Consider the following 12582-nt stretch of genomic DNA (forward strand, 5'->3'; position numbering starts at 1 on the left):
AAATGAGGTCACAGTTCTCTCTCTCTTCATCGCTCATGAATGATGACATCGTTTGAGGCGTGATATCATTGTTTGATGATGACAAAATTATGTCATCAGGATGAAAGAGGCATGCCCTGTCAGCCTGATGACATCATCGTGTGTTGTGACATCATCACCACACGATGATGTAATCAGGTTGAAAGTGGAACTTTTACTCTCAGTGTTGGAGGATATTTATTTATTGTTTTTTCTCTTATAAAAACTACAGAACAGAAATGTATTTTGCTGTACTCCATTTCATTGCTTAATCTGAACTTTGTTGAGTGTAAGGAGGTTTTGATTTCATGTTTAAAGTTTCAAAACACAAGCAAGCTTTCTCCTGCCAATTTCTTTTCTTTTTTTTTTTTTAGGCTTTCAAGTCTTTTTTTGTTTCTATCATTTAAGATTTCACTTGACTTTGAAAAATAATGGAACTTAGACCGATTTTAGTTTGAAGGAATAGTGTTTCCTGCTTTATCTTAGTTTCTTTTTTAACAGCACGATTTTGGGCAACTTTCAAGATTGTTTTCATGTCAGAAAGCTAGAAGAACACAAATGTTCAAGCATTTTCAGGAAAGGAGGTCTTCTAGAAGGATATTTTCTCTGATTCTTCAAGGCTTCACAGTGGACCTGAGCTTTGCATGGCTCCTCAGTCAGCAGCTTAAACAAACACAGAGCGAGAGAGTACATTTGAGGGAGACATGATTTTATTCCTGCAGAAATCTCTTCCATTCTGCTTTCAAGGCCATTGCTGCCAGTTCAGCTCCACTGTCAAAGAGTTCAGGAGATGACAGTGGCATCAACTCAACCTGTTGTGTTTGGAGGAATAGAAATGTTTTGCCTCACCAGCAATATATAGCTTAAGTAAGTCAAACAGTGCTGGGTGAGGCAGCTGTAGCCCCGCCCCCCCAGCGCCTCACACACTGACTGTAGCTGCAGGGAGCTATCGCTGTTTTGTTTCAGTCTTACTTACTTCATAAAACACGCTTTATTTAATTTATCTCTCGTCATCTGTCTGATTACATTAGTGCCAGTTTGTGACTCATTTAGTATTTTTACTGCTAAAAACGCGCTTTAAAACACACTAGGTGCGGCACACAGTCCGCCGGCTGCACCGCAGTATGCAGGCAGAGGGCGCTGGTGAGCCCAGAAAATGTGACACCGCGGCTAAAGAATAAAAGAATTAGTGGCAGCAAGTCAAGTGCAGCCGTCCAGTTACTCCATAATATTGTTAGCATCAATTTCTAAACTGGATTCCATTTTTAAAGCCCTAAACTCAAGAATTATTTTAGACACATCACTGGTAGTGATCTCTACTGAGACACAGATACTTTAAACACTGAAGAAAGAAAAGGAAGACTTCTACAAACAGAACATTCATCTGTTTCTGCAGGAGGAGCAGCGCACAGACTTCCTTCATACTTAAAAGTAAGTCAATAACAACAATCTTGGGGATTTTCTCTCTGCTATAGAAAAATACAGAAAATAAATTTTAATCAACACATCTGTTGTCAATCGAACGGTGAATAAGCAGCTCTGTAGAGTTCATGTCTGTAAATCTGACTGCCGTCAATGCCTCACCAGCCGTGAACCTCTCCGCACGTCACTGATCCCCACTGTCAAGCATGGAGGTGGAAGTATTATGCTTGTGTTTTTCTGCACAGGGCTGCTTCACCATGTGGAGGTGAGGATGGGCGGGGCCATGTACCTTTAAATCCTGAGTGAGAACTTCCGTCCTTCCACATGGGGGGCTAAAATTGTGAGGACCAAGGCAGAACCCCAAAATGACAACAGGCTCAGCTGGAACATAGAGAAGTTGGATTTGCTCAGAGATCTGAGGAGACCCCTGGATCCTCCTGACTGGTAGAGGCAGCAGAGACAGTAAACTGTAGTAGACTGAGGACAAAAGTCGGAGGATTACACACTCAACTTGGGAGGAGAGAGGAGGAATCCAACTTGAGTCCAGATAAACAGAAAATCCAAAACCATATAAAAGGCAGAAATCAGAACTACACAGATAGAAACTGTGTGGAACAGGAAGAGACTCAGCCCGTGTCACACGGCTAGCGTTACAGCTCAGGTGCGATGTGGGAGCGGTCTAGCTACAGCCGATGGCTGATATTAGCTCCTGGATGACTGCAGCCACAGACTCTGCTGCCGACCTCGCAAAACTCCAAACTCACATACGTTCACACGATAACCTTACATTTCTATAAGAAGTGCAGTAGTCCCTCCTTTATTCGCTGCGGTTCAGCTGCAATGTTACACCAGGAGTGCGATAGCAGGCAAATTTATTTTAACACTGAAAATTATGAATCTTACTGAAGAAGTTAAGAAATCCTGAACTTCACACACAGAGAGAGACAGAGAGTGGACAACTAGATAGAAAATAGAGCAAGTTACTGGAAAAATATATCATCTTTGTCATATCTTACAGCACTAGAGAAAGCAGTTTGTTCCTTTTTCAATTTCATTTTGTCGTCTTTGTATTCCCTGCTTCAGTTTAGCGCATGAACTCATCACTTCCTCCTCAGCCTGTCATGTTCCTGCGCGCTCGCAGATGCTGCAAGTGTCTCAGCAGGATGTTGATCATGTTAAAAATAAACGCTGGACACAATCGCGTTGCTTGAAAAGTATAAACACCAGTACATCACAGTTATAGCGGAGAGCAGCAATCAAATCCAGTCAACATTAGTATGAACGAGACCGCCAGATTGTGGATGCAACACGAGCGATTACAAATCACTTGGAAGTATAAACCAGCCTTATGAAAGGGGAGGTGAAACTGGTCAGGTAATTAGCAGGAGAGCAGAGTGCAGAACCAAGGAGGGAAAGAGAGCAGTAAGAAACCATGACAAAAGTGGGTCATGAATGGTTCCTCCAACAGGATCATGACCCAAAACCATGACGCAGATCATGGTCAGGAAGTGGTCCAGACAGTCTCTGAAGATACCTGAGGCTCAGAGTGACTAAACAACAGCCAGCAAGTCCTTATAATTAAGAAATCATTTGTAAAGAAAGAGTGGAGAAAATGTCTCCTGAAATGTGAGAAACCTGCTCATCAACTACAAGAAACGTCTGACCTCCGTACAGATAGAAGTTTGCCACAAAGTATTTATTCTCCTCAATGAAATGGAAATAAATGTAGATATATTCCTTTGAGTGGATTTCTTGTATTCTTTAGGATTTTCTCTCTCTGTTCAAATGAATCTATCAGGATAACAGACAGTTTCATTTTAAGTGGAAAAACATTCAAAATCACCAAGAGTTTCTGATTTCCTCCTCTGTGAAAGGTTTTAGAAGTTTGGCTAGTACTCTTTTAGAGACTCAGTGCTCATGGTGCATGTACACAAACTATACTTTCAGTTACTATTTTATTCGGTAAAAATTACAATATTGTTATGTACATGTATCGTACTCATAATTGAGCTTAAAATATAAAGATTGTCACATTTGTCTTTTAGCAGATTTTTGTTAAAATGTTCCTTTATCAGTTTGTTTGTAAATAAACTTTTATTGGTTAAAATTATATATTGTCTAAAAGTTTCCTTTTTGATTGATTGTTAGACTCTTTGATTGATTAATCTCCTTTTATTTTGAACACCTACTGGTAGTTAAATAAACAGGACAAACCAGAAGTGATGAGATGCTTGAAAAAGATCTGAGTAGAAGAAATATTCTATTGATTTTCACCCAGAATCTTACTTCAATGTTGCGTGCATCTTTACATATTAAACAAATGATAATTATCTGCAAAAAAAAAAAAAGAAAAAAAAAAAATGAGCCTTGCTGGTGACCAGAGGGGGAGACAGAGCTCTGAATCCTGACAGAGTCCCCATCCCCTGATGGGGTGCAGGTCTGCCCAGGAGGTCCCAGTGGAAATCTCTCACAAGAGAGGGGCCAAGGATGTTGTCAGTGGAGCATTCCTCTGGCCCATACCTCCCAAGACCCACCAGATAGTGAAGCCGACCTCCTTTTGCGCTGGGAATCCAGAATCCCCCTGACTAGGTGGGGCTCCTCGCCATCCACTTCCAGAGGGGGCATGCTGTCGTCAGAGGGCTTGTACCCCCCCGTCTGGAGGTCCATCAGTGGGTTTCAACACTGAGATGTGGAAGTTGGGTGAGATGCAGCATTCAGGATGGAATGAGACAGGCGTGACTTGTTTAATAGACCCTTTGAGCCTGGGACTGAGCTTCTTGCAGGGGATCCTCAGCCGGAGATCACAGGTGAAGAGCCAGACCCGCTGACCGCATGCCAGGGTGGGAATGTCGCGGTGGCCCCAGACAGTTTGCTCTCGGCTCCTGCAGATGGCCTGCCGGAGTTGCAAATGGACCATCTCCCATGTCTCTACATAACAGCAGAACCAGTCATCCACTGCAGGCAGTGCACATCTCCCGCTACACTCGAGAGGTAAACTGGGGCCCTCAGTCCGACAAAATGTTCTCTGGGAGGCCGTAGTGCCGAAAGACGAGGGTCAGGAGCTGCTCAGCTATGTCCAGAGCTGTGGGGAGCTTGGGTAGAGGAATGAGTCAATGAACCTTTGAGAATCAATCTATGACTTACAAGATTATAGTGTTGGCTTGGGAACGGGTCAGGTCCATGAAAGTCACTGTAATGTGCGACCAGAGATGCTGTGCCATGAGCAACGGTTGCAGTAGGACGGCCAAAAGTTGTCGGGGTGTCGTGGCCATTTGACAGGACGTACATCTGGTCATGAATTGGGGCCCGTCTGCCTGCATAGTTGGCCACCAGAAGGTGTTTGGCACTAAAGGCTGTGTCCATACCTGGGTGTCCCACTGAAGACATGTTGTGCACCAGGTAGAGGACTCTTTGTCGATGAGAAGGCGGAACGTGCACTCGATGGGCAGGCCTGGCAGCATTGCTGTTTGCCAGCTCAGTCATGATGTCCAAATGCACTCGGGTCCGGGATCCGTGAGGAGGGCATGATGGACGCTGTTACATCCGGTTCTTCTGTGTGGATTTTGTGGATTTGGGACAGTGTGTCAGTCTTCCCGGTCTTGGCTGATATGTGATCTAAAACCAGAACAAAGAAGAAAAACAGAGACATTCCTGCCTGACGGGGATTCAGTCGTTTGGCAGACCTGATGTACTCCTGGTTCTTGTGGTCTGTCAGCACCAGGAATGCTTGAGTCGCCCCTCAACAGTACCTCCACTCAGAGAATGCCTCCTTCATGGCTAGTAGCTCCCGGTCACCCATGATGTCGTTCCTCTCTGCGTCGTTCTGCCTCCTGGAGTAGTACCCGTATGGAAACATCTTGGCTGCCTGACCATGGTGTAGTGACAGCTCTGCTCAAACCCCAGTGCTTTCCGTGAATAACATTCTATTTAGACGGTCTGTGGGCCTGACAGAGAAGCAGCTGCGGATGAATGATTAGCGAGTAAAAATGTGTAGGAAGCAATAGTGGTTATGGGAATGAGAGGTACGGGCAGCTAAATCCCTAAAAACATTGTGGCACAGGTTCAGCGCAAACACTTTCTCCACTGCTCCTCCGCAGTGGGGAGGGGCGGGGCTCCTTGTGTGCTCTCTCCACCTGCTTCACAGGTGAGAACACGCGGAAGGCAGAGCGGCCGCGAGCGAAAAGGTTATTGCAATGTTTACCAGATTGCAATAATGTTGGTACCGTGAGCCATGTATCGTGAATCACATCGTATCGTATCGTGACTCTCAGCCCTAATACTGACACAATATATCGTTTTCACAGATGGATACCTAGATATTGGGCTGACATACACATTCTTATTCAGCTTTTATTTTCCCAAGTTTCATGTCAGAGAACTGTTTTCATTCTGAAGTTAATTAAAAACAGGCTGGAGCATGCTCAGTCTGGACCGCTTGGAGGCATTTATGCTCATATCAACAGAAAAATAAATTCTTATATCCATTGACTGTGACAAAGTAATAAATAATTTTGCAGAAACTAGTTCACTTCTTATGTGGAGACTTATGCTGTAGATTCTGGAGTTATTATGGTGATGTTTTTTCAAATGTAAAAAAAAAGCTCAATTTAACCTTTCATTCACATTGTCATACAGAGAAATATTTCTGTTAAACCACACATTTTTATTATAATTATGTGTTTGTTATTTATGATCCCCCCTACATACATTCTAAATGTTTGCCTAATTTTTCATGTGGCAAAAAATGGGCCGGTTTTGACGATTAAACTCTCGGGCTGAAAAGTTGCCCCACTCCGGCCCTGCTCGCCACACTTCAGTGACGTCACCCAAATGCCCCCCATTTAATGAATCTAATCAAATAAAAAAAAATACTGGTAACACTTTTGATGAGGTGCTGCAAAACACTCAATATAATGCCCACAAAGATAGTTAATCCATTTGTTAAGCTTGAAAACAGTTTATTACTATGGCCTTTGTAGACAGTGGTCTCATTTTAGATGTTAAGAAATCTTAATAAACCTTTTCTGGCCTATTGTGCTAACAAATGTCTCACCAATAAACTATAAACTCATTAATGTTATCTGTAACTGTGTTAATAAAGCTTGTTAAGGAATCTTATTATAAAGTGTTACCAAAATACTTGTTCTCATCCATCGCCGTGTTTTCAATTACTTATCGCTGGAGTCTGTTTGTGCTTTATCGCAAAATTATGATTTAATGGAAACTGTGTCATTCCAAAACTGAATTTTAGACCCTAGGTTCCAAAGGTATAAAAATAAATGTTGTAAATGTACAAATTTGTGTGTGATTTCATATTATGATTATTTTCAGATAAGTGGCTAGCAAATACTGTAAGAAAAAAAAAAAGTTGATTAATCGCGACTACTTTTTTTTCCAAATTTGCAATAAATTACTAAATTTTTTTTATCGACCGGTACTCTCTCTCTCTCTCTCTCTCTCTCTCTCTCTCTCTCTCTCTCTCTCTCTCTCTCTCTCTCTCTCTCTCTCTCTCTCTCTATATAATTGTTAAATTTATCCAAAACAAGAGGCCCTCAGCTCTTATCTGTTTACTCAGCTGTTGAAATGAACAAGTTAATAATAAATAATAAAAAAAATACGTTTGTATTTAAACTTTTAAGCTTTATTCAGTAGTTATTTCTCTTTAGCTGACTGAGCAGATTTCAGTTGAATTATTTTCTGTTTTTTATAGTTTTTTTTTTAAATAGTTTTTATAGTTGTTTTATCATAGTTTGTCAGTCTTTTTATTTCATATTTGAAATATCCACATTCTGGCTCTTTGAATCTGTTTATCTTGTGCAATGTCGCCCCCAGCTGGTATAGTTCCGTCCCTGCTTTCTGACGTCATCATGGAGCGACGCGGAAGTGCTGCCTTCCTGCAGCTGTCGTCCTTCACGTTCCTCTGAGTAACGTTACAAAATTGTCTTTGGTTCTGGTTTTCAGACTGTAATCCTCAGAGTTTGTGGTTTTATGGCTCCTCGGTTTTAAAACTAAACCGTCGCTTAGTTTGATCACTTCCGCCGGTAAGTTATTGAAGTCCTAAAGGACAGAAATATCTCCTGATGTGATCTGATGCCAATGTTTACATCTTTGGTTTATGCTTTAGTGTGTAATACAAACAATAGTTTATTCTTAGAAGTCAGGGAATACAACTTACTTTTAAATAATGAGAATATTATTAGCTGAGTGAGTCTGTAAAATGTTCTAAAACATTCTTGAAATAGAGATTAAGAATGAATTCTGCTAACATAAGACTGCTGTGAGTTGCGTCATTTTTTACAATGTCAATTTTTGATTCTATTTTTACATTTTTACTTGCCTTTACTGTAGCTTTATCCATGATCCCCACACTTTTTGGTGGTGGTTGTATCAAGAACCTTCAGATCAAAAACATTTTTCCATCAGTTTTTATTTTTTTCCTGATGACTTAAACGTATTTGAGTATTGAAACAACAAATCCTTCCAGAAAACATGAACTTTGAACTTCTCTGGACTGATCAACACAGAGAATCTATGGGATCAATATAGGAGGGGTTCAATTTACGCCCCACAAAAGTGACTTTCCATATGAATAAATGTCTTTTTTTATATATAAAGGTAGATCATGTCTTTACAAAAACAGAAGCTCTAAAACTATCTGTGGTTCTCTTTTATGCCAGGCAGGATTTTTACCTTATTGTGTTTGGTTTTTTGGGGGGATTTTGTATTAATTTATTTTAAGCAATCAAAACACAGAGCATTAAAAAAGAAAAACAAAAGGAATACATCTAGAGAGAAACATCAAACTGAAGATGATTAGTCATGATTTCATTAGAAAATGTAAAAAAAAAAAAAACTACAAGTAAAGGAGATACAAGTGTTTATATACATCCACATGTACATGGAAATGATGCCATTATAGTAACTCTTGGTCGTAAATAAACATGTTTGCACTTATACATACAAAACATGACACTAAATCCATCAAAAGTGAAGTTTGTCAAAACCAACTGAATTATTTGTTAGAAAACTATATATTCCCACTTCTACTACGCTTAGCTTATTTTTGAAACATACTTATATTTTAGTTGGTAAAGTCTAACTAGAGACATGACATTATTCCAGAAGTCATTTCGAGGATTTCTGGAGATGTCTCTGAAAGGATTTTTCTCGTCATGAAATGAAGGGATGACGGCTCCAAACTCTGCAGAGCGGAGAGTCTGCTGGGACTCCAGGGATCTCCTGTGGAAGTGCTTAGATGACAACAACGACAGAGCCGAGTCCTGCCAGAAGCTCCAGAACGACTTTGAGGCCAAGTGTCCAGCTCAGTGGGTGAGTCTCCGGTCCCCCAGACATGGAGGATCGTTGAGCTTTTTGGGCTGGAGGAAGCTTCATATTTTCGGTGTCCACGCCTTTTCCCAACAGGTGAAGTACTTCACCAAGAGGAGAGACTTCTTGAAGTACAAGGAGAGGATTCAGACGGAAGGTTTCTCTCCTGCTGAAGGTCCTCGGGAGAACTCCTGACCGGAGGGGGTCAACCCAGGACACAGATGGGATTTATTTACTTTATGTTTCTTCTAGCAGGGATATGTGATGTTAATATTTTCAGCTGGTGTTACTCTTTCTATAATAAGTGATGGAGATCTCTAGCAGGAACTCTGAGATGCTGCATCTGATCCTCTAAACCAGAACTTCCAGTTGATGATCTTCAGGATTTAACCCAACAGTTTGTGAATAAATAGATCCAGTCGCAGAGTTTGATTGTTTTATTGTTGAAGTTCATAATATGAATGCTGTAGAAGTCAAAATTAAAGCCTTACATCTCATTGGAAACATGCAGAAACACTTTGTCACATATATTTGTGCGTATTTACAGAGAAACAAGGCCTCTGGGTCAAAGGTCACCACCATACCAGCGGCTGGATGAAGGAGACGGTAGCAGAAGAGAATAAATTACAAACAACTAAAGTATCCATACATGTAAAAAAAAGAATCATCTATAGGTAGAAATATAAAGTACATCTTTTACATTTCAGCAGTCAGGGCTGAAGACCCTTTTACTGCTGATTTCTGGGTCAATTTCATTCTTTACATCAAAGCTGGAGTCCACACCTGCATCCGTTAACATCCAGAGAGACGCACCTGCAAGGAGGCGAGAAGCAACACGCCATCACGCTCAGTCCACCCGGCGATGGTCAGAAAACACTAGAGTTCTGGAGGGAAAAAGTGCAACTTGTGTTTCCTAAAGCAGCTCTCTTTTCTAAAGGTGACACTTTATCTGAAAGCTGTAATCAGATTACATCAAGTTAAGGATTTTATTTTTTAAATGAACAGCACGTTTTACTTTTTTACTTGATGGTAGCAAAAACAAAAAAATCCAAAGATGTATAGGAAAAAGAACGTAAGCATATCTGTGTGAGGTCAACTGAGGGTCAAAAGGATGAAAAAACAGAATGTAAAACAAAAAGCTTTAAACTTGAAGGTTCACATTGTAAACTTGAGATAAAGAAAATTTGAAAAAAAAAGTAAAATATGTAAACTTAAAAGAAATATTGAAAAAAAATGTACATTTGGGGAAAAAATATTTTGAAAACGTTTAAGAAATAAAAGAAAATATATATAAATTCTATTGTGAACTTGTAAAAAATGTTAAATTTGGAAAAAAAAATGTAAATTTGACATAATTCAAATATTGTAAATCTCCAAGGAATGTAGAAAATGTAAATAATGGATTATTACATAAAAAAATATTTTAAACGTATCATTCATTTTAACTGCCTTTACCCAATATGGCAGAGTGTCAAAATGAATCGCTCAAGGGGCCAAAATCCAAAACACACCTTAGGTCACGGGACGACCAGGATAAACATTTATTGAACTACTTTTTAAAAATGTTAAAACCGTAACTTTTTAACATAATTATGAACTAGATATACAGCGTTACCTGTGATAATGTTAGTGTGAATGCTGTAAACTGAATTTTGCTGCTGAAGATGATGAAATTAATACCTAAAAACGCTGAAGCCGATAGCCAGCTAAAATATTAACTAAATGATAAATTAGCCTAAAAAACAAAAAAATAAAATAAAAAACAGGTTAGCCAAAACAGCTAGCATGTAGCTGAAATTTTAGCTAAACTCCAAAATAGCCTAAACAAATCTTAGTAAAGGCCAAAATAGTCCAAAAAGTTAGCAGAATGACAATTTTTTAAACTTTAAGACTGTAACTTTTTACATAATTATGAATAATAAAAATAAAAACTGTAACTTTTTACATAATTATGAATAATAAAAATAAAAACTGAAACTTTTTACATAATTATGAATAATAAAAAGGCAGGAATATTATTCCAGAATAAATCAACTTAAAGCTTAAATAACTTTTAATATTTTACTCTCCATAAAAATATAAATTGTCTAATTAGAATGAATTTGTTTGTTTAGTAAGAATAAAATTAAACGATCTGGAGGGCTGGATCCGGCCCCCGGGCCTAGACTTTGACACGTGTCATACGGGGCCACAGGGTCAACTGGAGCCAAACCTGCTAGTGGAGGTCGGGGGGGGGCACCCTGGACTGTAGTTACATTTTTATTTTTTTAGTTTTTCTCCTTCACTTTCACCCCTTAATTTACCGCTTCAGTTCAGACTTTTGGTTTTCAGAGTTGCCCCCAATCACAATGATGACATCACCACAACCTCTGTCACCTGATGTCTCAGTAGCCAATAGGCTTCAAAGCCCCAGCCCTACAGAATATTAGAAACAATTCCGAAAACAAAATTCTGACTTGAAACTGTAAAATGAAAGTGAAGATGAGACAGACATAAAAATAATACAAAAATTGAAAACACATTTATCTTTATTTGGTAACAGTTGTAGGTTTATAGTCTTTTTTTTCTTCTTCCAATCTTCTGTCATTTTTCTAAGTTCACATATATTTAAATAAACAATTTTACTTTTTAATTTTTCAATATTTTCTTCAAGTTTACAAAATGTCCCAGCCAGCTCAGGTGGGAACTCAGGTGGTTGACTCGCTATGCTAGCCAGCCACCTGGTGGACCACGGAGCTCGCTGAGCCGCTACAGTGGAGCTTGCTAGGTTGATACAGCGAAGGTCGCTACAGTGGAGCACGCTACAGCAGAGGTCGCTAGCTTGATAAACAAGTAGCTTAATAGCTTGCTAGAGCTAAGCTCGCTACAAGAAAGGTCGCTAGCTTGCTACAGCAGAGCTCGCTGCAGTGGAGGACGCTAGCTTGATAGCTTGATACACCGGAGCTCGCTAGCTTGCTACAGTGGATCTTGCTGCAGTGGAGGTTGGTAGTTTGATACAGCGGAGCTTGCTAGCTCGATATACTGGAGCTCGCTGCAGCAAAACTTGCTAGCTTGCTACAGTAGACTTTGTTAGCTCGCTACAACAGAGTTTGCTATAGCAGAGCTCACTAGCTCGCTACAGCAGATTTCGCTAGCTTGATACAGTGCAGCTTGCTGGCATGCTATGCCGTCCACCAGGAGGCTGACTAGCGTAGCGAGCCCACCCACAGAGTGCCCACCTAAGCTAATGTGGGCAAACACAGGTGGGGACACAACACTACTGGAATTATGTTAACAATGAAAAAGTTCCAGTATGTAAAAGATTTAGTGTTTAAGCGTCACTGGTGACGCCTCAGGTCTTAAAGGGTTAAATCTTATCCTCATTTGGCCTCGTAGTTCTTCTCTGCTAGAGAAAAGTTTGACTGCATCAAATCTGCTGCAAACTTTGGTATAAAAAGAGACAAAAAAAGTCACTGAAGCTCCAGGTTGAGATTTTCTCTTCCTCTGATGATCTGGTGAAAAGTGAAACCAGGAACAGGAAAGTCTGATTCTGGTGGAGATTTCTCACAAAAAAAGAAAAAACACTGATGATTCATTGAGATTAAAGCCTGTGAGGGTTTAAAAACGTGCTTGAGGTTCCTCCAGCGTCGCTGAGCAACAGTTTAAACTTCCCGTCTCTCTTCAGTCTCATCTGGAGGCGGAGCATCTTCTCCTCATTCCCCCCCAGAATCACGGATGGTTATAAGCTCCCGGTGACATTGCGGGCCATGGCCCAAACAGGAAACTCAGTCAGGTTGAAGAGGGGAACTCCCCAAGTAGTGATGGCCAACATCACCA

The 12582-nt window shown here is 40.2% G+C and overlaps 2 protein-coding genes across 2 annotated transcripts in view; one reads left to right on the forward strand and one right to left on the reverse strand.

Moving 5' to 3' along the window:
* Positions 1-6975: 6975 nt before the first annotated feature.
* LOC112141920 (cytochrome c oxidase assembly factor 6 homolog) lies at positions 6976-9276 on the forward strand. The gene is made up of 3 exons (XM_024265128.2): positions 6976-7481; positions 8624-8769; positions 8863-9276. Exons 2-3 carry the CDS (start codon positions 8626-8628, stop codon positions 8959-8961), a joined length of 243 nt encoding a protein of 80 aa, XP_024120896.1. The 5' UTR covers positions 6976-7481; positions 8624-8625; the 3' UTR covers positions 8962-9276.
* A 1753-nt stretch (positions 9277-11029) lies between these two features.
* The window catches only part of slc13a4 (solute carrier family 13 member 4), a gene marked incomplete in the record, with an annotated part of 44129 nt that continues 42576 nt past the window's right edge, over positions 11030-12582 (reverse strand). The window contains 1 exon segment of the mRNA XM_024265145.2: positions 11030-12582. Within this exon segment, the coding sequence (XP_024120913.1) occupies positions 12485-12582 (98 nt within the window).

Source organism: Oryzias melastigma, unplaced genomic scaffold (genome assembly GCF_002922805.2).
Source record: "Oryzias melastigma strain HK-1 unplaced genomic scaffold, ASM292280v2 sc00288, whole genome shotgun sequence".
NCBI classification, from domain to species: domain Eukaryota; kingdom Metazoa; phylum Chordata; class Actinopteri; order Beloniformes; family Adrianichthyidae; genus Oryzias; species Oryzias melastigma.

What these genes read in the sequence shown, in the direction of transcription:
- LOC112141920 (XM_024265128.2), top strand. Translation starts at nt 8,626, where the DNA reads ATGACGGCTCCAAACTCTGCAGAGCGGAGAGTCTGCTGGGACTCCAGG. An exon ending in CCAAGTGTCCAGCTCAGTGG is followed by an intron (nt 8,770 to 8,862) that starts GTGAGTCTCCGG and finishes TTTTCCCAACAG; the next exon opens with GTGAAGTACTTCACCAAGAG.